The 24,082-nt window shown below is 40.7% G+C and overlaps 7 protein-coding genes and 1 non-coding gene across 15 annotated transcripts; 3 read left to right on the top strand and 5 right to left on the bottom strand.

Moving 5' to 3' along the window:
• Nucleotides 1-616: 616 nt before the first annotated feature.
• LOC124326044 (DNA-directed RNA polymerase III subunit RPC2-like) lies at nucleotides 617-5,355 on the bottom strand. The gene is made up of 19 exons (XM_046784626.1): nucleotides 5,149-5,355; nucleotides 4,885-5,091; nucleotides 4,572-4,820; nucleotides 4,343-4,510; nucleotides 4,119-4,276; nucleotides 3,942-4,050; nucleotides 3,579-3,878; nucleotides 3,349-3,514; nucleotides 3,245-3,279; nucleotides 3,015-3,177; nucleotides 2,807-2,960; nucleotides 2,232-2,743; nucleotides 1,989-2,170; nucleotides 1,824-1,927; nucleotides 1,613-1,764; nucleotides 1,370-1,551; nucleotides 1,194-1,307; nucleotides 961-1,124; nucleotides 617-891 (listed from the first exon to the last, which is right to left on the bottom strand). Exons 1-19 carry the CDS (start codon nucleotides 5,215-5,217, stop codon nucleotides 672-674), a joined length of 3,408 nt encoding a protein of 1,135 aa, XP_046640582.1. The 5' UTR covers nucleotides 5,218-5,355; the 3' UTR covers nucleotides 617-671.
• Nucleotides 5,356-5,898: 543 nt separating this feature from the next.
• Nucleotides 5,899-6,753, top strand: LOC124326552. Its single transcript, XM_046785453.1, has 2 exons — nucleotides 5,899-6,084; nucleotides 6,151-6,753. The coding sequence occupies exons 1-2, from the start codon at nucleotides 6,002-6,004 to the stop codon at nucleotides 6,641-6,643; spliced, it is 576 nt and encodes a 191-aa protein (XP_046641409.1). The 5' UTR covers nucleotides 5,899-6,001; the 3' UTR covers nucleotides 6,644-6,753.
• LOC124326090 (probable G-protein coupled receptor Mth-like 1) lies at nucleotides 6,648-9,882 on the bottom strand. Of its 3 annotated transcripts, XM_046784707.1 has the most exons (9): nucleotides 9,770-9,879; nucleotides 9,612-9,695; nucleotides 9,370-9,517; nucleotides 8,410-9,306; nucleotides 8,068-8,332; nucleotides 7,927-8,005; nucleotides 7,658-7,860; nucleotides 7,439-7,595; nucleotides 6,648-7,369 (listed from the first exon to the last, which is right to left on the bottom strand). In XM_046784707.1, exons 4-9 carry the CDS (start codon nucleotides 9,226-9,228, stop codon nucleotides 6,814-6,816), a joined length of 2,079 nt encoding a protein of 692 aa, XP_046640663.1. In that variant the 5' UTR covers nucleotides 9,229-9,306; nucleotides 9,370-9,517; nucleotides 9,612-9,695; nucleotides 9,770-9,879; the 3' UTR covers nucleotides 6,648-6,813. The 3 variants fall into 3 exon arrangements, with proteins under 3 accessions (XP_046640663.1, XP_046640664.1, XP_046640662.1); XM_046784708.1 differs by having other exon boundaries at nucleotides 7,439-7,553; nucleotides 9,370-9,695; nucleotides 9,770-9,882; XM_046784706.1 differs by having other exon boundaries at nucleotides 9,370-9,695.
• Nucleotides 9,883-9,915: 33 nt separating this feature from the next.
• On the bottom strand, nucleotides 9,916-13,352 carry LOC124326306 (ionotropic receptor 93a-like). Its single transcript, XM_046785050.1, has 12 exons — nucleotides 13,253-13,352; nucleotides 12,759-12,860; nucleotides 12,680-12,694; nucleotides 12,521-12,621; nucleotides 12,356-12,444; nucleotides 12,203-12,284; nucleotides 11,975-12,133; nucleotides 11,642-11,921; nucleotides 11,356-11,573; nucleotides 11,166-11,294; nucleotides 10,949-11,097; nucleotides 9,916-10,890 (listed from the first exon to the last, which is right to left on the bottom strand). Exons 8-12 carry the CDS (start codon nucleotides 11,742-11,744, stop codon nucleotides 10,638-10,640), a joined length of 852 nt encoding a protein of 283 aa, XP_046641006.1. The 5' UTR covers nucleotides 11,745-11,921; nucleotides 11,975-12,133; nucleotides 12,203-12,284; nucleotides 12,356-12,444; nucleotides 12,521-12,621; nucleotides 12,680-12,694; nucleotides 12,759-12,860; nucleotides 13,253-13,352; the 3' UTR covers nucleotides 9,916-10,637.
• Nucleotides 13,353-14,635: 1,283 nt separating this feature from the next.
• On the top strand, nucleotides 14,636-14,718 carry Trnal-uaa. Its single transcript has one exon. It is a non-coding gene; the product is annotated as a tRNA-Leu (tRNA).
• A 679-nt stretch (nucleotides 14,719-15,397) lies between these two features.
• LOC124326436 (pupal cuticle protein-like) lies at nucleotides 15,398-16,524 on the top strand. The gene is made up of 2 exons (XM_046785268.1): nucleotides 15,398-15,525; nucleotides 15,593-16,524. Exons 1-2 carry the CDS (start codon nucleotides 15,514-15,516, stop codon nucleotides 16,391-16,393), a joined length of 813 nt encoding a protein of 270 aa, XP_046641224.1. The 5' UTR covers nucleotides 15,398-15,513; the 3' UTR covers nucleotides 16,394-16,524.
• Nucleotides 16,525-17,837: 1,313 nt separating this feature from the next.
• Nucleotides 17,838-23,633, bottom strand: LOC124326403 (ionotropic receptor 93a-like). 6 transcript variants are annotated; one of them, XM_046785196.1, is made up of 10 exons: nucleotides 23,619-23,633; nucleotides 20,009-20,164; nucleotides 19,846-19,934; nucleotides 19,706-19,787; nucleotides 19,470-19,628; nucleotides 19,202-19,412; nucleotides 18,929-19,146; nucleotides 18,712-18,840; nucleotides 18,487-18,635; nucleotides 17,838-18,413 (listed from the first exon to the last, which is right to left on the bottom strand). In XM_046785196.1, exons 6-10 carry the CDS (start codon nucleotides 19,356-19,358, stop codon nucleotides 18,161-18,163), a joined length of 906 nt encoding a protein of 301 aa, XP_046641152.1. In that variant the 5' UTR covers nucleotides 19,359-19,412; nucleotides 19,470-19,628; nucleotides 19,706-19,787; nucleotides 19,846-19,934; nucleotides 20,009-20,164; nucleotides 23,619-23,633; the 3' UTR covers nucleotides 17,838-18,160. The 6 variants fall into 6 exon arrangements, with proteins under 6 accessions (XP_046641152.1, XP_046641153.1, XP_046641154.1 ...); XM_046785197.1 differs by lacking the exon at nucleotides 23,619-23,633 and adding an exon at nucleotides 20,165-20,338 and having other exon boundaries at nucleotides 20,009-20,104; XM_046785198.1 differs by lacking the exon at nucleotides 23,619-23,633 and adding an exon at nucleotides 20,165-20,338 and having other exon boundaries at nucleotides 20,009-20,072.
• On the bottom strand, nucleotides 21,407-22,094 carry LOC124326612 (glutamate [NMDA] receptor subunit 1-like). The gene is made up of 3 exons (XM_046785526.1): nucleotides 22,029-22,094; nucleotides 21,812-21,960; nucleotides 21,407-21,736 (listed from the first exon to the last, which is right to left on the bottom strand). The coding sequence occupies exons 1-3, from the start codon at nucleotides 22,032-22,034 to the stop codon at nucleotides 21,445-21,447; spliced, it is 447 nt and encodes a 148-aa protein (XP_046641482.1). The 5' UTR covers nucleotides 22,035-22,094; the 3' UTR covers nucleotides 21,407-21,444.
• Nucleotides 23,634-24,082: the final 449 nt, after the last annotated feature.

Below are 24,082 nucleotides of genomic sequence, written 5' to 3'. Positions count from 1 at the left end.
TATGTCTTGAGGGGTCGTTTCCCGCTGCTCCGGGCGGCCGCACCAAAATATGCGGCTCTGGGCTGGCGGGGACGGCAAGAGGGGAGGTGTGTGTCGTGTTATCATTTCCCGCCTCTTTTCTACTTTCGATTCTGCACCTATAAACGGTGGTATGTTTTGAAAGGTCTTTTCCACCGCTCCGGACGGTCGCACCAAAACATGCGGCTCCGGGCCGGCGGGGAGGGCAAGAGGAGAGGCCGGTCAGAAATCTCATTAAAATACATCGTCATGTCATGTTTCTTAATACAAGGGTTCTCACCCGCTAAACGCAACCGGTTTCTGTTCTTAAATGTTTTTAATTACGAACTTTCTTTACTTCATTAGTCATTAAAAAAAAAAAAAATTAAACGATCAAACCATTAAGGGAATCAACACACCGTTCCGTGCTCATGACTTATTTTAAAACTTTGGGGACCCGAGTCCCCTTTTGAATTTACACTTAATATCACAGTGGAAGCAAGCTGACGGTAAGTTGCGACAAAAAAAGAAACCAGATCTTGTTGCAACGACGTATGGCCCTGCTTTTCTTCTATGTTACATTAGTTCGGCTAGGCTTCATTAATCCCCGTGAAAAAAATTTAGATTTAACTGTTGTAATTTTAGCAAACTTCCAAAGCAACATAAACCCAGGTTCAGTCAAAGTACTTGTCTAGTTTAAGACGGGGGGCTATGTTCATGGATTGAAGCTCCTGAAAGAGAAGTTTGCAGGCGTAAGGAATGCGGAGCGAGGAGACAGAAGCGCTTGATCGGCAGAAATGGCACCATCCGAAATAACCCATCAGTCCGCACTTATTGCAGACATCGACGTTAAAAGCATCACTCGAAATCATCAAACGCTCCAAAATCAGCATGCTACAAATGAAATAAAAAAAAATCTTACTTGAAGCTCACACAACTTGATGAATGAGAGGAATGTCAAACCTTGAGCCGTATGCGATCAGGCAATCGCGTTCCATCTCACCAAGACGAAGTCCACCGTCACGGGCTCGACCCTCTGTCGGCTGCCGAGTAAGAATGGCTCTGGGTCCTTGAGAACGTGCGTGCATCTTGTCCATCACCATGTGCTTCAACTTTTGATAGTAAACCTTGACAAAGAAAAAGAGGCAAAACAGTTGATAAAATAAATGGAGATAAAATTATTTGCTAAAGATTACCGGTCCGAAATAGATATACGCCGTTAATTGCTCCCCTGTTGTACCAGACGTCATACACTCTTTCCCTTGGTAATTGAATCCGTGCTTCATCAATTCTTCACTCACATCTTGGACCTAAAAAGTTAAAGACGTGACATGAAAATGAAAATTCCGATAAATAATTAACTTGGTTGTACCTTGGATCCACCAAACGCTGTGCCGTAGTGAAACTTGCCTTCCATAAGACCTGCTTTACCAGCTAAGAGTTCAATTAGCTTACCCACTGTCATTCGAGAAGGAAAACCGTGAGGGTTCATGATTACATCCGGGCAAATTCCAAGCTCAGTGAATGGCAAGTCTTCTTGCTCCGCAACAAGCGCTAGAAAAAACAAACAAGGGTTTTAAGTACAGCTTCTTCAAATCCTTACAAGATAGTTTACCAGTAACTCCTTTTTGGCCGTGCCGACTACTAAACTTGTCGCCGATTTCAGGTCGACGAGTTTGTCTCAACTGAATTTTTATAATGTTCGCCTCTTCGGCATTGGACGAGAACATAACTTTCTCAACGTATGACGGAATCGGACCTTTATAACTAAATTTTAAAATATTTAACTAAAGAAAAAAAGAACCAAGTTCAAAGTAGAACCCTACGTAATTGGCACATCTCGATACTCCGGCAATGGAGCAGCTGCTGCTGGCACTCCAGGAGTAACGACAACCGCAGAAACAGTCGGCATAATTTTGTTAATCAAAACCTGCCGTATAAAATGTATTCAATAATATACACAGTTTACCATAAAGGGCGTAAAGAAATACCTGCTTAGGTTGAACAGGTTGACCAACGCAAGCGAAACCATCGATGTCAATGATTTCATGTTTCCAGGCAGGTTTCTTGGTTACTGGATCAATCATAGGACCGTTGACACGATCCGAGGTTCCATTATTGTACCGCTTCAAGGCGCATTTAGCATTTTTGTAAACGATACAGCGACCGTAACCTGAACTCGAACAAATATAGACATTAGCAAATGGAGGGCAAACAACTTAGCATAGAATTACCTCGATCCAAAGAGGCTTTGTTCAAAACAGTAGCATCTTCAATATCGAAACCAGAATAGCTCATAACAGCGACCATGGCGTTTTGCCCAGCAGGAATATTCTCGAAATTGACCATTTCAATTGTCCGGGTTTTGACCATCGGCTTGTGGGGGTAAACCAAATTGTAGAGAAGCCCATCGATACGATTTCGTTGGTTGCAAGCGATAGTTCCCATCGCTTGTTTTCCCATGGCGCACTGGTAAGTGTTACGGGGACTCTGATTGTGATGAGGATACGGAATCAGACCAGCACAGACGCCTAGCAAGGTAAACGGCTCTATTTCAAGATGGGTCGTTTCTTCGTTGATATCGGATTCGTAGACAGCAATGTTGCTGTCGTTTTCTTCATTTACATCCAAATATTCTACTAATCCGTCGTGAATGAAATCCTCAAACGTCCGAAAGCTATCGGCAAGTTCTTGCATATGATGTTCCGTTACGGCTGGTCTTCCTTGTCTGACGATGATGTAAGGACTAAAAAAAAAAGATTGACATTAGAATAAGCTGTTGAGAAACTTAACATTTTGGCAATCTTACCGACACAAACGACCACCATCACAACTGATGTAAACCGATCGAGTAAGGAAGTGCGGGTAGATGGACACAAACGCATTAACGAATCCGTGGCGACGAGCCAGTTTAAAGTAACGGATTAACCGCAGGTAGTCCTTGACTAAGCCGAGAATATTACCTAAAATGACAAAAATGTAACAATAATTCTTTTAAAAAGGATGCGATTGCATACCATTAAGGAAAACTGTGTAGATGCTTGGATCACTAATTTCCTCGCCACTGAAAAGGTTAATATCTTCGACGCCCATATTCTGCGCAATTTTGATGATTGGTTCTTCTTCGGCTTCAGTTGTTATGTGAGTCATCAGAGCCAAATTTTTTACCAATCCGCAACCCTACAATACGCCAGCCGTTAAAACGAAAATGTCTAAATTTGCTAATTTTATCAAGACATGTTGTTACCTCTCCTTCAGGGGTGTCGGAAGGACACAACATCCCTAAACAACAAATATTATGAATAAAAAGAAATTACTAAATTACATAACAAGTATCGATAAAGATTTTACCCCACTGCGATGGTTGAAGAGAACGCGGTCCGGACACTTTACGTGTTTTTTCAAACTGTGAATTGACGCGAGTCATCATTCCAAGGCCAGAAATGTACGATAGGCGACAAAGCATTTGAGTGACACCTTGTCTTTCCATCCGGAAACGTTTGATGGTCCAATTTCCCTAAAAGAAAAATAGAATCCAGTGAATTAGGGAAGATAAATACAAATAATTGTGATAGTATTACCGTAGCAATGGCGTTTTCCAATCCTAGAGTTAAGGTATCTGTTCGTATATGTTTAATCACGTCAAACTGAGCTGCTTTAACTTTTGGAATATTCTTATCGGCGATTGACTTCAGCTCAAAGTTCATGCGTTTGAACAAATCTTCGAACAAAAGAGAAATGAGGGATCCTGCCAGCTCGCAACGCTTATTTCCATAATAATCGCGATCGTCGACCGATGTTGGGTCTCTTTCTGCTTGGATCACTCGACGAATCATCAGGGCTAAATACATAGCTTTAGCTTTAAAGTTGAAATTAACGACCTGATTGAAAGGACAAGGTATTAAAAGGAGATTACAGAAAGGGTTATAAGGAAAGGCTCTTACGGGAACATGAGCTAAAACTGTTTCGGCAAGGGCTTCTCTAGCCTCATCCAAGGGCGATTTCTTCGGACCCCCAAAAAATCGTTTTTGACGCATTTTCTTTGCCAAATGACTGTTTAAAAATTAATACAAAGATTAACAAATGTTTATACAAGTTAAAATTAGTACAACATTGAGTACTTTAATGCTTGCTGTTGCGTAAATATAGACGCTCGAACGCACTCTTCTAACGAAGGTGCAAACGAAGTCATCACATGGTCATCTGTACCGATCATTTGGACTATTTCTTGATCTGACACAATGCCCATTGCTTTGAACGCAATGACTACAGGAATATCCTTGAAAATAAATAGTCTGTATGAAAGTCTGGGTTACCAATAAGAGTATTTTCTGCGTCAACTTACATCTTGAAAACTATTTTGCTTTAAATAGTATTTTCCTTTGTTCATAATTACGTTGGTACGCGTCTTCGTTCCATGGGTACTGCTGGTGACTTGGCAGGACATGTTTCCTTTCCTATCCTGCTCGACAATCATACGATTTTTGGACATTTGCTCTTGAATCAAAATCACCTGAACGATACAAAAAATTTAGAAAAACCAAACAATCTATCTCGAAAATGTTTTGAAATACTTTTTCGTTTCCGCGGACGATGAAATATCCACCACAGTCGTACGGACATTCATTTTTCTTGGCCATCTCTGCAGGTAAAATACCTGCTAGTGTGCAGTTTGAACTCCTAAGCATGATTGGCATCCTGCCAATTGCAATTCCATTACGCACAACCCTTTGTTGTCCTCTGGTGTACTCAATATCCACAGTAACTGGTGCAGAATAGGTCATATCTCGCAGTCTGCACTCATGTGGTGTGGTCAGACGAGACTGCAAAGGGAAACTCAAATGATAACAGAATCGTTTCACACTTAATGTTGGTAAGATTACATACATGGTGCATGTCTTCAATCGAGTCTGGTTTCCCCACGTGGATATCCAAATATTTGAGGTAGAAAGTAGGGTCAGCAAAGCTTAAAACTTTTTCATTGGCTTTTACTATTTTCTTGATTTCAACATTGATAAAGTAATTATAGGAATCAATGTGCTGTTTTACTAATCCTTTCGTCTTCAGAAATGCTGGCACCAACTTCCATTTCTCCTACAAAGAAAAAAATGTATTCTTTTGTTCCCTTTTTTTCTCACTCAGACCACTTACCTCGACAGCCTTGATCGGCTCCAATAATTTCTCCAAGTCATTATAAATATCTTTTCTAGATTCTCCCATTTCCTTATACTTCCAATTATTATTCAACAAATTTACTTGTATCTCGCTGTGTGCTTTATCCAAACACAAACGTGAAAACGTCTACTCGTTTAATAAACACGTGGTGAAACAAAGTATCGATCCTAGTGGGCGTAACGTTAACCATAAGTAACGATGGTTAACGCCCTTGCCTCGCGCCCTGCCATCTAGGAGTGAGCAACAATTTGAATTTTTGAAAAGAAAATTTTACAACCAACTAGAATAGAATTTAATGAAAATAAACCCATTGACATATTTTAATCTTGGAAACAGTTGCATAGTTTTTCTTTCAAAAATTATAGCTTAGTATGTCTTAGCCAAATCCTACTTTTTTTAAACAATAATTCTCCAAACAAACGACTTTTCTAGCTGCAAAAGCGTTTGTGATCCTTGTAACTGATAAACCATTCGACTCGGATGTTGAGCAACTCTCTCGCTTTAACTAGATGTATATCAAGAGATTGAAATTAAATTAGCAGATTTCAAGGAAAACATTTGCCGGCTGTCGCCCAACTGTCAACTCCCATCCGCGTTCCATTTCGAGGTCTTTGAATGTTAAAATATGGGGCACCAGGTCGACACACTGTGCGAGTCAAAAACTGGTTTGACTCACCTACTTTGCCGGGAGAATCCAGCCCGACGGTATCGTGTGTGTGTGTTATTTACATATTACAGGATGCGTATAGCTGTACACACGCATTAGAAAATCCGAGTCTCTTGCCCTTTACAGTATCCAAGACTAGTTGACAGACGCCGGTTAGTAAATATGAAGTTGTCCATTTTCTCGTTTCACTTGTTCGTCATCGCTTCCTTCCTCCTATCTCCAATCAACGGCCTACCGCAAACGCTGTAAGTCTTGTATACGATAACATTTTTAGTTCTTATCCTATTTTGTAATGTGGTTTATTTTCTAAGAGATGTAACAGACCATTCGGACGATGTTGTCAACGACTCTGATGCCATCGCTGTTGTAGAAAGTCGGTCTAATTCGATGAATCCAGTGAATGTCACTCGAAGTTCATCAGTCGACTCTTATGTTGCGGAAGAATACTGGGCGACCGGGCTCTCGACCAACGCCAACGTCAAGCGTTTCAAAGCCATCCGTGCCGGTCTGTTGTTGAACTTGAACGAGAGCATTCGGGACCTGACGGAATCCATCAAGAAAAACGACTTCAAGGAAGCGGAATACTATTTGAGAAAGATGGGCGACAAGTGGAACAGGATAGAGAGCCTCCAGAAGACCATCATGCAGTTGATTCCGGATGACGACCTTGACATGTTGGTGGAAGAGTCGAAATTATTCGAAGACAACCGCGACACCGTCGATCGACAACGTGAAATGGCCACCCAATTTCTACTGAAAGTTGTCCGCTCAGACCTTAGCCGAATGTTTGCAATCTACAATTAAATTATTTACAAGGTCCATCGAATTTATATTTGCTTGGAACAAAATAAATCTCAGCAAATAATATGTTGCATTACACTGAAAATGTGAATAAAATCACTTTGTTAAACGATTCAATTATTATTTTGTTAGCAAATTATTTTCTGATAAATTAGTTTAGAATTAGTAAAAGTTTACACGATGACGTGTTCTCGCTCGTCCACCGGTCGACTCCCAGCTGTCGTCGTCGCCGTCCTGTCCACCTGAATAGCGTCGAGGTCGACATTCCACAAGTCGACATCGATTTCAATATCCTCTTCCAAGTCCTGATTGTTATCCGAGTTGGAATGGTAACCAGACGGCAGATCGCCCTGCGAATTAGACGAGAACTCACCAGCCAGCTCCGATTGGCGAAAGATTTTCGAATTGTAGATGATGAAACGCGATCCGTTGTTGTCGCACAAGGAAGGCATCGAAGGCAACTCGGGCGTGTGAGATTTATTAGGAAACATTGGACGCCGACTAGCGCGTCTACGTCGACCCAAAAAACAGCAAGTGGGCCACTTTTTCCTCAGCAAATACCAGACTCGTTTCCTGCAGGCGAAGATGACGAAGATGGTGAGTCCCGTTACCAGGTTGACGACGTCGGCAATCACCCAAGTCATTAAAGATTGCTCGGTCAGCAGAGAAATCGAGTCTGTCATCCACAGGGCGACCATCAGCAAGAACAAGCCCATGGAAACTCGAACTCTGCAATTTTAAAAAGTCAATTAATTTTTCCTAAATTTTGATTTGATTATTTCGATTGCTATCAAATACCCCGTTAGATTTGGGAGGATGGTGTTGGTGGGTTCCTCGCTGTATCTGCTGATTTTGCACAGGGCGAAGACAATCATGATGACGATGATGGCGTTACCCAACAGCATTATGGTTACTGGTCCGTAAAGGTAGGCGAAGAGGGGCGGACGGTTTTCAACTAGTGAATCATGCAGAGAATCAACTTGAACAAACATTCAACCAAATGAAAGATAGTTATACTTAGAAACCAGCATTGCGATTGCTCGAAATTGGGGGTGACGATGTTTTCCGGTAAAACTTGGATCGTCTCCAGCACTTGACCGACAATGTTGATGGTGAACGGTACACCCCAGCCATAAATGGAGTAAAACACTAGACGACGACTTTTGGAACGACCCGATTCACTCCGCTGGCTCTGATCTTCGTCTGCGTTCATTGAAGTTCTGAATTTAAAATTAATAGGTTAAAATTTGACGTACTGGAAAACTAATTTGAATTTAAATTATTACCTGATATCCCACCAAAGATCAAAACATAAAACGTTGAGCCAGGCGAAAGTGGCCAGACAAGCGAAATGGACCAGCACGGCTACAAGGTAACAGACATTCATGCACGCCCTTTAAATATGCAAATTAAATGATTTCTCTTACGTAACGAAGCGCAAACAGTTTTCGGCATATCCGGCACGATCTGAATAATTCCCAGTCCAGTGTAGTAGATGGCCATTGAACTGACGTAAGACATGATCATGATCCCGTTGGCATCGCGCAATGGCGGGAGCAGCACGTAAACCATCACGGTGGCCGAAAGGAATAACACGGACAAGAACAACAAGTAAGGATAAACAGTGGCCGCCTTCATGAGACTCTCCGGAATCTCTGTCATGGCTGAGAAACACCTTAATCCCAAAATTTTCTTGAGGAACCAAAATAATTCAATGATAAATGTTAATTTAAAAAAACGGCGGGAATTTTTAAAAATTTCAAACTTACAGTGTCATTTCCTTCGACAAAATTATCGATGCAGTATTTGTCAGTTGGGCGATCGGCGGACTGATCGAAATGGTAAAAATGGCGATTTGGTTGCATCAAACCATCCGAGTTGATGAGAAAATTATCGACGAGGACAATGTCTTCGTTGTGGCATTTGAATCCGAATCCGGCGTGAACCGTCAGCGAATCCTTGCCGTCGTCGCTGACGGGTCCTCCGTGTTTCCTGGTCAGTTGGGACACGTTGAACGGGGTCTGATGAGCCCGGCAAGAGTGGGTCGCACTGTCGACGGCCAAGCCCTGCGGGCAACACTTGCGCAGGCATTTGGTCTTGTCCTCCATACAAGGATCGGCGACGCAATAACGGGCGACAAATTCCGGATTGTTGGGATCAGTCGACGGGATTTCGTTGACACAAAATTGACCGGGCGTCAGAACGAGAGCGTCTCGCACTTTCAACGAGCCATCGACAAACACTTGGAATTCCATGGTGCTGGTGGCCATTTTGCCTATGCGGCAGGCAGCCAATTTGTGGCTCAAATGGAACTCCTCCACACCCACCAGGAAGGTTTCCTCCTCTTCGACGGCGTAGAGCACAGGGATGCCGGACACGACGTCATCGGGATCATGAGTTCGATACAAGCACCTATCCAGTCCCGGTCTGTAGAACTCGCCATCTCTGCAGCATTTGGTCAGCGGAGTTTTCTGGTACACTTGAACGGCGTCGCTTTCATTGTGTCCGGCTACTCCGTTGATATTAATCCAGCAGCAGAATAAACACACGAATAAAACCATCAAGTGGCTCGCCATCCTTTCACTCATCTTGTGCCGTTGGCAAAATGTGATGACTGCACTTTCATACGGTCTAGACACGGACGCCTCAAGTCAATAACGGCTGGCCTGTAATTAATCATCAATCAAAATATCATCAAGTCAAATGAGTTGGTCGAGTTTTTTATTTACCTGCTGTTGTTGGCTTCATAAATTCAATCGGTGGCGATATTTTCCAATGCGCAAATATTCAAATTAATTGTAGCACAGATTCACAACAATTGGGAGATGGAAGTTGGCTGACGTTCTGGTGTCGACTGGCACTCTAGTAGGTTAGAAGCTGTTTTTTCAAAGTAAGAAATGCATATAACTTATGTTCCTACCTACACAATGGGGTTAGCAACTATGTCAAACCTCAAACACAAACCAGTTACCTTCATATACCTGTCTCTCCCACTCCGCCTCTCACCCACACCTGGAATTATCACAATCGTCTCCTCAAAGGGGCGAATGTATTTCTAGTTTTGAAAGAAGAAAATTAAAGAAAAAACGGGTTACGTTAAAAATAAATCTAAACATTTGATTGGGTTACCATTATTGCGCTGGGATATTGAATTGATGGGGTTTTAATTTCTCATCTATTGCGATCATTGCAACAAAAAAGTTATTTTCGTTCGACAGAAATGCATTCGCTTTCGTGATTCGGCTAGAAAACTGGGGCACCTTTGTTTCCATCATTAGAATAATAATTGCATGACTTTTGATTAAATTTTTTTCGTCGACACGGCATATCCATTGAATCACGAGTGCAATTCTCATAGAGGATTTAGAAAGTTCAATTACTCATTTAATTTAAAGCGATAACCTTTTTATACTTTCCCATATTTTAACGGTTGGGTAATGAAACATTAACAATTTTTAGCAGATTCTTGATTACTACCAACACTGATATCTTCGTATCATCCGAAAATTAAAACGTCCTCAAGTTCTTTTTCCAAAAATACAGAAACGCGTCAACGATGAATAATTTGTAACTGGTTTTCATTTTGGTTTGCTTCTAATCTATATATCTCCGTGTAAAAGATGCATCACGCGCGTTCCACTTGTTGCAACAATACGAGACCACAATCCGGTTCCCCGCACACTAACTTGTTTTTGGTAAAACATGCCAGAGTACGAGACGTGCTATTATTACAGTCACGAAACAGCAGCATGCTGACACGCTCATAGTTGCATCTAAATTTTTTTTTTTATTCCATTATGGGCTCTACACACAAGTACATAGAAGTCGAGGGAAATCACTGACCTCATTCACACGTTTTGGAAACAATGAGAGCTGAATTTTGCCCTTTAGATTCATTTCACATTCATTTCTAATGTGTACCATTTTAACAAACGTTTCTAATTAATTCCTGGTGAAAACATAAGACGACCATTTCGGGGTGGATTCACTGACCGTTTTAGAGTTTGTTGATTCGACGGCGGTGGCGTTTGGGCATCGAAAGGATTTTTTCGCACAGGAAAGCGAGAAGGGAGAGGCTGGAACCGATCAAGAGGACGATAAAGGCGCCCGTCAAATTCTTGAGTGTCAGGGGCGACGGTTTGGTTTCCGTGTTGTATCCGTATTTGATGTTGGCCATACATTTGCGGGGCATGGTGCGGAACCAGGAATCCCAGTGGTCGATTATTCCCGTTTGCTGGAGATCCAGCAGCCTAAGATTGCAAAAACCAAAATAATTTTAGTGGATGATGGCAATTGGAATTTTATAACCCTTTGTTAATGGTGTCGGTGTAACGGCTGTTTTTCGGCAGAGACATTGAAGCGAAAAAGTGGTTGAAATCCTCTTTGGCCAACTGAAAGTTGCACTGGCCAGTTTTTTCGTAATCTTCTTTGATGGCGTCCATTTGGTAAACCCCTGCCTACATGAATAATGAACACGTTAGTAAATTTGTCTGAAATTCAGACGAAATTAATTTGGATGTAATACATCTGCGAAAACATTTTTCGATCCCGGTTTGACCAAATCGATACACTCGGACACCAAGGTGCAGCGGGATTGGGGAAAGTTGTTGATCCTGTCTCGCAGTTTCTCATAAAATCCAGTCCAGTTATTTCCCTGTTTGTAATAAAAAGACGGCCTTTTCAATAATACGAGAGAAAACATATTCGAACCTTACCGTAAAGTATCGATCCGGAGTCCCCTCGTTTTTGACCAGCAAATGAATTTCAGGGTTGTCGGCAATGTCATACATGGAATCGATTAGCGGATGATTGACAGGTGCCACGACGTAGGTGAATAATGTCGAAGTGTAAGCCTGGACGAAGATGAAAGCGGCCAGAGTCCAAACGCCAGCCACCAGTCGAAACGGCAACCGATTCGACGTGCACGGACCACCTATAATTGATTATGGAAGGGATGGCACCAACGCCCTTGATAACTTCTGGCACCATTAAAAGTCGAACCTTGTGACAGTAAATTCCCAAAGACGTAAAGGTATTGATTTCCTGTTTGTCCTCTCGATTCTCGGAGGCTAATGCCAGAAGGGACGAAAAGGGAACCGACCATCGCAACAATTCGACGGCGACGATTAAGAGGTCGGTGGATGTCACCGACGATTGGCAATTTTCTGAGGTTCTTAGGATTTGGTCCAGTTTCGAATTGAGAACGATATTCCAGATATCGTTGGAGTAAATTCAAAATGGTTATGACGCAAATAATTGATATGATCAGTCCCAACCACACCTGTAGTAAAATCATATGTCAATTAGGATCAAATGTTATCAATACGAATTTACCGGCCATTGAAAGGGTTTGGCGACAGCGTAAATGTTGGCCGACTCGTCGGGAATCGGAAGGAGGAAAACGTATGAGCCATAACTCCACGGCAGAGTAATATCAACAATTTTCAAGCGAGAAGATGTCGGCACGATAGCTGAAACGATCAAGTCACTTTGCTGCAAGAAAATAACATTTCATCACTCGTTAAGTAGTGAGAAAATAGTAACACTGTAATTATTACTAACATTATCAAAAAGGTAGCTAAAAAGTCCTCTTCCATTTTGGGTGGGTTCCAGCCGGTTTTCAGTCACTCTAACATGTTCGTACCTGGTAATTCCAAACCGTTATTATTAAACAAATTTTACTCTTTTTCCAATTAAAACTTATTTGATAATTACGTGAAATTGAACCGGGCTGCCAAATAATCGATAAGAACACCGCCTTTGACCGGCCCTGATAGTCCTTTGGGGTTACCCTCCCAGCGAGGCTGATGTCATTAACATGGATCAGAATTAAGATACGGTCAAGATTAGTTTTGATTTAAATTGTATAATAAGTATTACCCAGATGATGCGGAGATGTTGTCCTTTGAGCAAATTAGGAGACTTGTAAGCCGTGGAAGGAGACAAGGAAAACCCATCGCTCAATAGATGAGACCAGCAGACTATCATAATCCAAAAATTAAAAGTGACAGACATTTCAGGCTGCTTTTAGTCGATTACCACGGTAATAGCCAACTGAGCTCGGGTGGACAACGGGTATTTCTTATATGGAATTAAGCACAATTAAATAATGCATTACTTTCAACTTTGAATGTCCGTTGTTGATAGTTTTGAGATTTAAAATTAAATTGGAGTTTGTCCCGGATGCCCAACTGAATGACAACAGTCCACACATTTCCCTCTGAAACGAAGAGTATCTACTAAAATATGAATATTAATATTTAAAGACAAATGTGACGGAAGGAATCATGTCCATCAAAATCACTCAACCGAATAAGTTCGGTTAATCAATGTTTTAAGTATCACGGCTATTCACTCTGAGCCAGAGGGCATTTTATGGGGAACGGTAAAACGAGGAAGAGAATTCTCCAACTGAAAAGTAGGGCGACACTTGTTTGGTCTTAAATGGCTAAAAAAAAGTTATTCACGACGATTATTTAGCTGCTTCATGCTCATTTGTGTCAACCTGTTGACCGTACCTGAAATAAAAACATAGTAAACTGTTAATCAGTTTCTTATTTTATTACCAAATAGCAGTGATGAGAAATTATGAGAAGAGAACGATGGAATAACTTGGCGGAACAGTTTCACTGCTATCCGGAAGATGGAATCGCCAGAAAATGATAAAGTTGTTGTGCGCGGATGCCCGGAAGTTTCCGTTATAATTCGGTTGTTAAAACCTAAAACCAAAAAAACAAAACAAACGACACAATATGAATTAACTAACAATCGTAAAGATAATGGGCATTTTGCCAGTAGAAAAATAAATCCTAACAAGGGAAAATAAAACTGGTACTTAAAAATTAATTAGTTAACATTCAAGTTAATAAACTGGCAGGACAAAACACAAGACATTGTTAGCTCCCATCCTGATTGATTATACGTTGCTTGTCAAGCAGCAGATGTGCTCAGGTTTTTATTTTTATTTCATGACGGCCATTTACAACTGCTGGAACAACCACGTTTATGGACAACGGTTTTGGCTGATCTCGTTAGTTCTTGTTGCTAAAAATCCTTAAATAGATCCAAGAAAGCGAAACAGGATGAGATGAAATAATTTCTGTTCTGCGAATTTTCACGTTGAGAACCACGGCAGGTGTTTCATCTATTTTAAAAAAAGAATATTAAGAAAAAGAAAGAAAGCATCAAAGACAATACACGAGCAACATGAAGTCGATAAAGCCGCGTGGAGTTAAACTATTTAGTTTGTTGTTAGCAACACAGAAATAGTTTAACGACACGATAAAACCCCATAGGCTACTTTAGGGGAGGTTGACTTTACAGCAATTATTCATTTGGTGAACGTTTAAACGTCCAGCTGTCCATCACTTGTTGTAGCGCAATCAATAATTGACACGATTCTCCGTCGCCTATCGTTCAACTCTGTAAAATATTAATCACTCTACTGCTCGACACGAATCGGTTTCGATCCGAATCGATGCCTGAGTTTCGCCTGTTTGGAAAACACTTTAAAAAATTAAACGCTTCTTCAACATTTCCTTGAGATGAAACGAGACAGACAGCGGTGGCATGGGTTGACAAGGAGATGTCGGAATATTTCGTGACTGGACAGTATCTGAAATCGTCGTCATCATCTTAATGAGAAATGCGGCTGACTTGGAGACACGGTAGGATAGCAGAAAGGAAAGTTTTTCAGTTTAAATTTACTGCAGACTCTGGAAGACTATCCTATTGAGGGCATCAACGGGATATAAAAGTGACAAACCCTTGGCTTGCCCAAATTTGGTAACTAAATCATCTTCAACAAACACAGGAAATGATTCGTTACTCGGTCAAATAAACGAGTTGAGGGCCAGTACATATGCCCTAAAACATTGCGTTTACTTTCACAAATGTTAATTGAATCGTGTCGTCCCAACACTGATGACTAGAAGTTATTTCCAAATGAATCGAAATAATTAGAGATTTTAGAAACTTAATTAAAATTGACTCACCACCAGGTTGGCCGAGTGGTTAAGGCGCCAGACTTAAGATCTGGTCTCTGTATAGAGACGTGGGTTCGAACCCCACACCTGGTAACACGTCAGACAAATAAAAATAATTAGTGATAACAACATGGATGTAAAACAACAGTGTCAGATAATGTACCTTTTATCCCCCTAAAAGCGTTTAAGGTTTATTAACAATCCATTATAGTATCTCAAAAAGTCGAGCAGACTCTACAGTCATATTGCTCGATTCGGCCCGATTACTGCACATAGGTGTATGGCCGTACGATACGACATTCAAAGTACAATAAATTTGAGAATAAATCAAATGAAGTTTGACGTCTCTGTCTATCTTTACTAAAAGGCAGAATAATTGATTAGTAAATGCTTTGATTCTCAAGAAAACGTCGTCCGATTTTTTTACTTTCACTTTAAATGGATAATTGATTGACGTGGAATTTGGTCATTTCTAAGTTTGGATGTTCGAGGCCATCACTCACAGAGCGCGTGGACAGTTATGGGTTTGGATCGTATGAATTCTAGCCATACTTTTGGCAATGACAATTCAAGTTCGCATAGAATATAACCACACCCTGACACAAAAGCAGTATCAGCCGGAAATGGATAGAGCCAACAGACAGCCATGGAGAGAGGGATAGAAGGAAGAAAAGGTTTCATAGCCCAAAAGGATAATCAAATCTAGTAGATGCGGAAGAAGCAAACCCATGTTTCTTTCATTTTTTTTTCAACAGTAAAGACCTTGCTGGCGGCGCAATAGTCAGCAATCCAAAATCAGCTGTGGTATATAAAGGCCCTGGTATCTCTTAGATTTTCGTTAATTCCACTCCGAATTCCACCAGCTCACAATCTCTTAAGCGAATCGACATGAAGATCTACGTAAGTTTTCAACCTCTTATCTTTCAGATAATTTCAATCGACTCACCATTTGAATTTTCCGAATCAGATTCTCGCAGTGCTTTTGGGTGTGGTTTGCTTTGCATCCGCTCAGCAGAACCCAACTGGATGGAACTACAATCCTTACCTCTACTTCCCTTATTCCGCTCTCCAGCCACCAGCACAGGAGACGGCGGAAGTAGCCGCCGCAAGGGCTTCTCACTTGGCCGCTCACGCTGCTGCCGCTCGTGGTAGACGATCAATTCCCGATAGTCCCGAAGTTTGGGCCGCTAAAGTCGAACATTACCGCGCTTACGCCGCCGCCGCTGCTGCCAACGGAGTTGTTTCCACCCTCCCAACTCTTTACACCAACGAAGTTGCCGCTGCTCGTGCCGCTCACTTTGCCGCTCACGCCGCTGCCGTCGCTCGCGGTAAACGATCCATCGCAGATGCCCCCGATGTGGCCGCTGCCAAACTCGAACATGTCCGCGCTCACGCCGTCGCTGCCGCCGCTAATGGAGTCGTTTCCAGCCTTCGCCATTTGGAACCCGTTGCCGTTTGGGGACCCCCACAGCCCGTCCAGGACACTCCCGAAGTCGCTGCTGCCCGTGCTGCCCATATGGCCGCTTTGGCTGCTGCTCGTGGTAAACGATCCGTTCAAGACACTCCCGAAGTGATGGCCGCCACCATTGAGCATTACCGCGCCTACAACGCCGCCGCAACCGCCAACGGATTTCCCATGACTTTACTCCCGGCCCGTTATGCCAACATGCCGTTCGGTATGCCCCAACCCGTTCAGGAAACTGCCGAGGTCGCCGCTGCCCGTCGCGCTCACATGGCCGCTCTCGCTCACGCCACTGCCCGAGGTTAAATAACATCATGAACAGATCTGAAACATGTCTATAGATATGGCTATGTCAGCTATTAGTCGCAATGTACACACCTGAATTATCTGAATTTCGAATGTCAACAAAAATAAACCGAACGCTTCTTTTCATAAAATGGACGTAGATGTTTTCAATGGGAAATTCTGACAACTAACCCACAATTTAGAGGTAAGACGCATACAAAGGGTGTTTACTGTTTAGTGAAGTAGAATTTCATTTAAAGGAGAATATGACCAGAGCATTGCCATCAAACAACACTTTCTATCAATTCTATACATGACTCTTTACTGCAGCAATCTGACATGCTTCCCATAAACAGATTTAAATTAAAATGCTCGCTTACAAAATTTAAATGATCACAAAGGTTCAAAGTTATTCAAAATTACCCCCAAAAAACAGTTGTATGTAACACATAAATAACTGTAATCCATAAAATGGACGTTGATGTTTTAAATGGGAAATTCTGACAATTAACCACAACTCTGAGGTAACTCATACACAAGGTGTTTATTACTTACATTTCTCCATGATGCCTCCTTACTGCAGCGACCTGATTAACTTGTGAGCATTTCGTTTGCAATAACCACATACTCTTGAAAAATAAGTTGAATTAAAAAAAAGGTTAATAAAAATGATCATCAAGAATTATCGTTCAAAAACACCAAAACAAAAACTGTGAATCTTTACACAATACACACCCACAGTTATAAATAGGCTACACGATGATTGCACTACACATCTTGCAAAATTAAACCTATGATGTAGGCCTTAATCAAAATACTTTTATTGTTACATTGAATTGAATTTTGAATCACTTGCCATTCTGGTGATGTGGGACTCATTTTGGTAGACATTCTGCTGGAGCCACAACAAATTCGATCAACATATTTTTGCACTTTTTGCATAACCAGTTCCAGAAACTCACATCTTGCAAAAGTAGGAAATCACAGCAGTGTTGATCAATAAAGTTCACCCCACGAGAGCTTATTACTTATTAGAATTATGAAAACGAGAGAAACGACCATTTGAACAACGCGACCTATTCACATTGAACGTCAACAACGACTAAACTAATTTCGTTTCTTTGTTGGCGCCTTTTTGGCGGCCATCTTGGTTCATTTTCTTACCCTTACCCTTGCATCATTTGAAAAGAAAATGGCCGACCAATTTTCTTCGTAATGAAATTTAAAATATTGGGAGTAGGAAATCGATGACAATAAATATTATTATTATTATTTTTTTAGAACATTAAAAGAATAACAGACTGGGCCAACCTGGTGTTTAATAATTAATAGGTAGGTTTACATAATCAGAATGAATAAGCGTTGCGGAGGTTGACTTAAAAAAAGCCAAATGCTAACATTTGGCGCCTTTAATGCCACACAAATGTCATAACTGCTGGTTAGAATTAATTACTAAATTCATTCATCCAGTAAATAAATGGCCATGTAATAAATATATTCTGACAAAATTCCTACAACATGGAGTACAATTTTGACAAGTGCACAAACTAGCACAATTATGTGGATAGTTTTTAACAATTATTTCAGCAGCAGCAGCAGCATGCGATTAAGTAAGGAATTAAAAGAGAAGTAAATAGCATTCTAATTTCTAAGATACATTGTAGTGTAAGGTCTGATTGGGTATGCAATAACAAATATTAGTTTGCTTCAGTGACGATAGTATGGTGACGAATTGACTTTAAGTGGGGATAGTGGGACTCAATTAATCAGTCACTTCTCCGGCAGATTTTAATGCAGCTGATGGCAGTGACGTTTAAACAGGAAAAAGATTTTCTCGCAGAGGAAGGCCAAAAGGGAAAGACTTAAGCCAACTGAAAGGATAATAAAAGCGCCGGTCAAATTCTTCAGGGAAAGCGGTGGATGTTCATTTTTATTCGGTGCCTTGTATCCGTACTGGATTTTGCCTAAACATTGAAGGGGCATAGGGCGGAACCAGGTGTCCCAGTAGTCAATCAGTCCACTTTGCTGTAGTTCCATCAGCCTAAGTATTATATTTGTTACATTATGTGTGATTAAAGAATAATACTAATTCTATTCCATCATTAGTGACTCACCCTATGTTAATAGTATTGGTGTAGGGACTCTTTTTCTGCAGGGCCATAACAACAAAAAGAGTGAGGTAGCGATCCCTGGCAATCTGCAAGCTGCATTTACCGGTCTTTTCAAAATTTTCTCTTATGGCATCCAATTGGTACGGCTCCGCCTAGATGTATAACCAATCATTTATTAGTCGTTGTATAAAGAGAATAATAGGATGTAATGAATGTCTGGTTTGTTACATCGATGAAGACATTTCTCGATCCTGGTTTGACTAAATTGATGCAATCGGACACCAGGGTGCACCGGGACTGAGGAAATGATTTGATCCTGTCACGAATTTTCTCGTAAAATCCCGTCCAGTTGTTGTTCTGTGTCAGATATTTAAAAGACAAAACGTTTTAAAGTTACGAATATAAGCCAACGTCATGATTTATTGGTAATTTCTCCACGACTTGCCATGAATAGGGTCTCCGGAGTTCCTGCTATTTTGACGAGTAAATTGATGTCGCTACTATCGGCGATATCGTAGATGGAATTAATGAGCGGCTGATTAACTGGGGCCACGACGTAGGTGAATAATAACGAAGTGTAAGCCTGGACAAAGATGAAAGCGGCCAGAACCCAAACGCCAGCGACAAGACGAAACGGTAAACGTTTTGACGAGTAAGGGCCACCTGAGTACAAAATGCCAAATTAAATTATTAATTCTTTAATTTAGTCTCTAATTACCTTGTGACAATAAATTGCCAAAAACGTAAAGGTATTCTTTCCCGGCTTGACTTTTCAGAACCATACGATTGTCTCGGTTTGTTTGATTGCCATTCTTTAGTCGTTCTTCGTGATCGCTTGTTTCAAAATGAGAGCGATATTCAAGATACCGATGCATTAGATTTAAAACGGCGATAACACACAGGATTGAAATGATTAGTCCTATCCAAACCTGAAAAGTATGTAAGAAGGCAATAATTCCTTATAATAACTTAAATTTGTGTCTAACCGGCCATTGAAAAGGTTTGACGACTGCGTTGATGTTGGCCGTTTCGTCTTGGACAGGAATAAGTAGTCCGAGTTTAGTAAAATCCCAGGGTGTTGTCTGATCAACAATCTTGTTGCGCTGAAATGTCGAAGAAACACCAGAAACTATCCAGTCGCTTTGCTGTGGATAACATTAATCGAATTAGATGAAAGTGTTTTTCAGCAAACAGAAAATATTTTCACGAAATTGAACTCAACTTTATCGAACAGATAGCTGAACAGTCATCGTTCCTTTCCTTGCGGCTCTAATCTATTCTCAGTGACTCTGACCATTTCGTAACTGAAAATGAGAAAATGTATGAGTTCTTTGCGTCCTGAAAACAGCAGGAAATATTTACCTGAATTTGAAGCGGGCTGCCAAGCAATCAATGATGACGCCACCTTTGAGCGCGCCCGAAAGTCCTTTTGGGTTTCCTTCCCAACGAGGCTGATTTGACCGACAAATTTGAAGAAAATTAACAACAAATTATTCTTAAAATGACATATACTAGCAAAACGTACCCAGATAATGCGGAGGTGTTGGCCATTGAGCGCATTCAGTGACATATTAGCCAGATACTGCTGTCTAAAACGGGAAAAACAAGACCGCTTTACCAGCTAAAGACCAACAGAACAAGTCTTCTGGAGGTTTTGAGGTAGTCCAGATGATTTAAATACCTTTAAGAAATGTTTCAAGTATCACAAAAGAGCCATGGCAACGTCAACAAACGGTTGTTTCCAAGATTTAATGCGACACCGTTTCTGTTGTTTGAAATTTGCTGAATATTCACCAAACATCTTCGCTTTGACGTTGAAGTTGACACCATGTCACCTCTGTGAATTCAGAATGAGCCAGTCAGTAGGTCTACACTGAAATTGTCTAAACAATCATCAGTCGTAGAATCGATTGTAACGGTATAACACTTATCTATGCATATCGCGTGTCATTTAGACATTGATTTATTCGAATTTATTCAGATTCACAAATATGAGTCAGAACTATGCCATCAATAGAAACCATGGACCGTCATGCTCTTAATAAACAAATTGAAATAAAAAAAGGTGGCTAATAAATATTTAACATGATCAGAGGTCCTGAATCATCATTCAACACTACCAAAACAAAACATTTAATATTGAGTAGACTATAGAATTAATGTTATAAATACAAGTTGATTGCACTAATACACGTATATCAAATTAAACATAATGTAATGCACACATTTTAATTATGGATCAAACTGAATTTAGCATCACTTGCCATTTGGTTGCTGTGGGTGTGTCCTGCTGGCTCATTCCATTGAACTTTATTATGAACTTACTCTTTTATCACCGAATCCAAAAATTACATCAAGCAAAGATAGGAAATCACAGCAGTGATGGCCAATAAATTTCACGTCACAAGGTTCTTGAATTATAAAACCGAGTGGTACAAACGTGCGACCGATTTCCAACTAGTGTCAACAAAGACTAAACTGATCTCTTTTGTTTGGATTAGTGAAAAGGGTTGGCGGCCATCTTGGATCGTTTGTTTTCTCACCCCATGTGTCTCACACTCACTCCTTTGAAAAGAAAATGGCCGTCCGATTTTCTTCATTAGAATTTAGAACGCGCCTATAAATCGATTAAACATTCAGGCGGGGATGCGGTGAAATTTTTTAATTACTACATCGGTGGAACTAGTAAAATGGACTTGCATGTATAGGAAATTATTTGTTTTTTTTTCTAAATCACACAACAATTATTTGTAAAAAAAAAATATTAGGGCATTTATAAAGTGTTGTATTTCTGTAGTGCTTTTACTGGTGCCTATAATGAAAAACACGAATAGGCCTAAGAAACACGTCTAGCCGCGTCTAGCTTAAATGCTAAATAGTATACTAAGGTATGACATTATGGTAAAGGTGCCATCGGGTGTGGTCGTACATTTAACTTATTTTAAATGTTTGTCTAATTATTTACGCTTTTTCTCCAGCGATTTTGTGGGACAATTTTTTCTTGGATGTTTCATGACGGTGACTGTGTGTCACGAAAAGGATTTTCTCGCAGAGGAAAGCCAAAAGGGACAGACTTAAGCCAACCGAAAGGACAATAAAAGCGGCAGTCAAATTCTTCAGGGAAAGTGGTGGATGCTTATTGTTGTTCGGTGGAGTGTATCCATTTTTGATTTTGCCTTTACACTGACGGGGCATCGGGCGGAACCGTAATTCCCAGTAGTCAATCAGTCCACTTTGCAGTAGTTCCATCAGCCTAAGTATTATATTTGTTACAATATGTGTGATTAAAGAATAAAACTAAAATTCTATTCCATCAATAGTGACTCACCCCAAGTTAATAGCATCCGTGTAGGGACTGTCTTTCTGCAGGGCCATTACTGCAAAAATGGTGAGGTAGCGATCCCTGGCAATCTGCAAGCTGCATTTACCGGTCTTTTCAAAATTTTCTCTTATGGCATCCAATTGGTACGGCTCCGCCTAGATAACCGTTCAAATTTATTAGTCGTAATGTGAATAATAGGAGTAATGAATGTCTGGTTTGTTACATCCATGAACACATTTCTCGATCCTGGTTTAATTAAGTTGATGCAATCAGACACCAAGGTGCATCGGGATTGGGACAACGATGTAATCCTCTCACGAATTTTCTCGTAAAATCCTGTCCAGTTGTTTTTCTGTGTTGGATAACATTAAACATTATAGAATCCCGAGTTTCTTAGCTAATCGTTTTTATTTTTCCAAGACCTACCATAAACATGGTCTCCGGAGTTCCTCCTATTTTGACCAGTAAATTGATGTCGCTACTTTCAGCAATATCATAGATGGAATTGACGAGCGGCTGATTGACCGGGGCCACGACGTAGGTGAATAATATCGACGTGTAAGCCTGGACGAAGATGAAAGCGGCCAGAGTCCAAACGCCAGCGACCAGTCGAAATGGTAGCCGTTTCGATGCGCAAGGGCCACCTGCGTTTATATATACAAAGTGCCACAAATAAATTACTTTTTCTTTAACTGAGTCCAACAAAATTTTATAATTACCTTGTGACAACAATAGGCCAAAAACGTAAAGGTATTCTTTACCGTATCGACTTTTCAGAAATGTACGATTGTCCAGTTTTTCTTTATTCGGATTATTTATTCGTTCTTCGCGCGAGCTTGTTTCAGATAGTGAACGATAGTCAAGGTACCGTTGCATTAAATTTAAAACGGCGATAACGCACAGGATCGAAGTGATTAGTCCTATCCAAACCTGTCAAGTGTGTTAGAAGGCAATCAATCCGTATAATCAATTAAATTTTTGTCTAATAACCGGCCACTGAAAAGGTTTGACAACTGCGTTGATGTTGGCCGTTTCGTCTTGGACAGGAATGAGTAGTCCGAGTTTAGTAAATTCCCAGGGTGTTGTCTGATCAACAATCTTGTTGCGCTGAGCTGTTGAACGAATAGCTGAAACTAATAGGTCACTTTGCTACAAATAAGAACGTTGGAAATTATATAAGAAGCTAATCAAAATTATATAAAAGAAATTGACTCAACTTTGTCGAACAAGTAACTGAAAAGTCCGCGTTCCTTTCCCTGCGGCTCTAGAATGTTCTCGGTGACTCTGACCATCTCGTAACTGAAATTAATACCAGATAAGGTAAACCAATCATTTTCGTAAAGTCACAAAATGACACAGGATATATTTACGTGAAATTTAAACGGGTTGCCAAGTAATCAATGATGACGCCACCTTTAAGTGGGCCCGAAAGTCCTTTTGGATTGCCCTCCCAGCGAGGCTAAATTGCATAAAGTAAATATTAACGACACAATTTTTAGCAATTAACAATTAATTTTTCTTAAAATTACACATAATGTACTAGCATACTGTACCCAGATAATGCGGAGGTGTTGGCCATTTAGCGAATTCGGTGACATATTGGCCAGTGACGCAATCAAATTTAAAGTTCGAAAAGACCAAGAACAGGAAAAACTAGACGTTATTGTACAAATCGCAACGTCGGAGTATCTCACTAGGCAAGTAGACGAGGTGATTTAAATACCTTTTTTAAAAGTGATTCTACTATTACCAACTATTACACAAGAGCCATGGCAACGTCAACAAACGGTGTTTTCAAGAAACAATTCAATACCGTTTCTGTTGGTTGAAATTATCTTAATATTCACCAAATATTTACGCTTTGACTGTAACTTGCGGTAGGTTGTCCCCTCCGTGAACGCAGACTAAGATCATAGTGACAAGTGACGTGCGGTAAGTTTGCGGTCAACAAAAGACTCGTCGCTGGCTCGTCTCACGCAGCAGTCGACAAGTGATGACATTTATAAACAATCTAAACAAACGTCGAATCGATTATAACAGTACGTATCAAAATATGTGTGCATATCGCGTGCCATTTAGAAGGTAATTTATTCAGCAGATGCACAGACTGACATTCCAGACAAAACCGACGACTTCAAATGCATCCGCAGCATCGACTATCAAGTATTAACCGCTAGGCTATATCTACGATTCAACACACACGATGCGTTTGTACAACTTTTATTTCGCAGACGATTCAAATATTACTGATGTGAGTTTGATTTCGATTCAGCTGTG

The sequence above is a fragment of the Daphnia pulicaria genome, chromosome 2 (genome assembly GCF_021234035.1).
Source record: "Daphnia pulicaria isolate SC F1-1A chromosome 2, SC_F0-13Bv2, whole genome shotgun sequence".
In the NCBI taxonomy this organism is placed as follows: Eukaryota; Metazoa; Arthropoda; class Branchiopoda; order Diplostraca; family Daphniidae; genus Daphnia; species Daphnia pulicaria.
Note: the sequence above shows the minus strand (reverse complement) of the source record. Positions and strands in the feature narration are given on the sequence as shown.

What these genes read in the sequence shown, in the direction of transcription:
- LOC124326044 (XM_046784626.1), bottom strand. Translation starts at nt 5,217, where the DNA reads ATGGGAGAATCTAGAAAAGATATTTATAATGACTTGGAGAAATTATTG. An exon ending in TCGTCCGCGGAAACGAAAAA is followed by an intron (nt 4,511 to 4,571) that starts GTATTTCAAAAC and finishes TGTATCGTTCAG; the next exon opens with GTGATTTTGATTCAAGAGCA. An exon ending in AACCTGTTCAACCTAAGCAG is followed by an intron (nt 1,928 to 1,988) that starts GTATTTCTTTAC and finishes TTTATACGGCAG; the next exon opens with GTTTTGATTAACAAAATTAT.
- LOC124326552 (XM_046785453.1), top strand. Translation starts at nt 6,002, where the DNA reads ATGAAGTTGTCCATTTTCTCGTTTCACTTGTTCGTCATCGCTTCCTTC. An exon ending in AACGGCCTACCGCAAACGCT is followed by an intron (nt 6,085 to 6,150) that starts GTAAGTCTTGTA and finishes TTATTTTCTAAG; the next exon opens with AGATGTAACAGACCATTCGG.
- LOC124326090 (XM_046784706.1), bottom strand. Translation starts at nt 9,228, where the DNA reads ATGAGTGAAAGGATGGCGAGCCACTTGATGGTTTTATTCGTGTGTTTA. An exon ending in AACTGTTTGCGCTTCGTTAC is followed by an intron (nt 8,006 to 8,067) that starts GTAAGAGAAATC and finishes GTTACCTTGTAG; the next exon opens with CCGTGCTGGTCCATTTCGCT. An exon ending in ATCGCAATGCTGGTTTCTAA is followed by an intron (nt 7,596 to 7,657) that starts GTATAACTATCT and finishes ATGATTCACTAG; the next exon opens with TTGAAAACCGTCCGCCCCTC.
- LOC124326306 (XM_046785050.1), bottom strand. Translation starts at nt 11,744, where the DNA reads ATGGTCGGTTCCCTTTTCGTCCCTTCTGGCATTAGCCTCCGAGAATCG. An exon ending in CGAAAAATGTTTTCGCAGAT is followed by an intron (nt 11,098 to 11,165) that starts GTATTACATCCA and finishes TTATTCATGTAG; the next exon opens with GCAGGGGTTTACCAAATGGA. An exon ending in ACCGACACCATTAACAAAGG is followed by an intron (nt 10,891 to 10,948) that starts GTTATAAAATTC and finishes TTGCAATCTTAG; the next exon opens with GCTGCTGGATCTCCAGCAAA.
- LOC124326403 (XM_046785196.1), bottom strand. Translation starts at nt 19,358, where the DNA reads ATGCATCGGTATCTTGAATATCGCTCTCATTTTGAAACAAGCGATCAC. An exon ending in CGAGAAATGTCTTCATCGAT is followed by an intron (nt 18,636 to 18,711) that starts GTAACAAACCAG and finishes TTATACATCTAG; the next exon opens with GCGGAGCCGTACCAATTGGA. An exon ending in ACCAATACTATTAACATAGG is followed by an intron (nt 18,414 to 18,486) that starts GTGAGTCACTAA and finishes TATAATACTTAG; the next exon opens with GCTGATGGAACTACAGCAAA.
- LOC124326612 (XM_046785526.1), bottom strand. An exon ending in ACGGATGCTATTAACTTGGG is followed by an intron (nt 21,737 to 21,811) that starts GTGAGTCACTAT and finishes TATAATACTTAG; the next exon opens with GCTGATGGAACTACTGCAAA.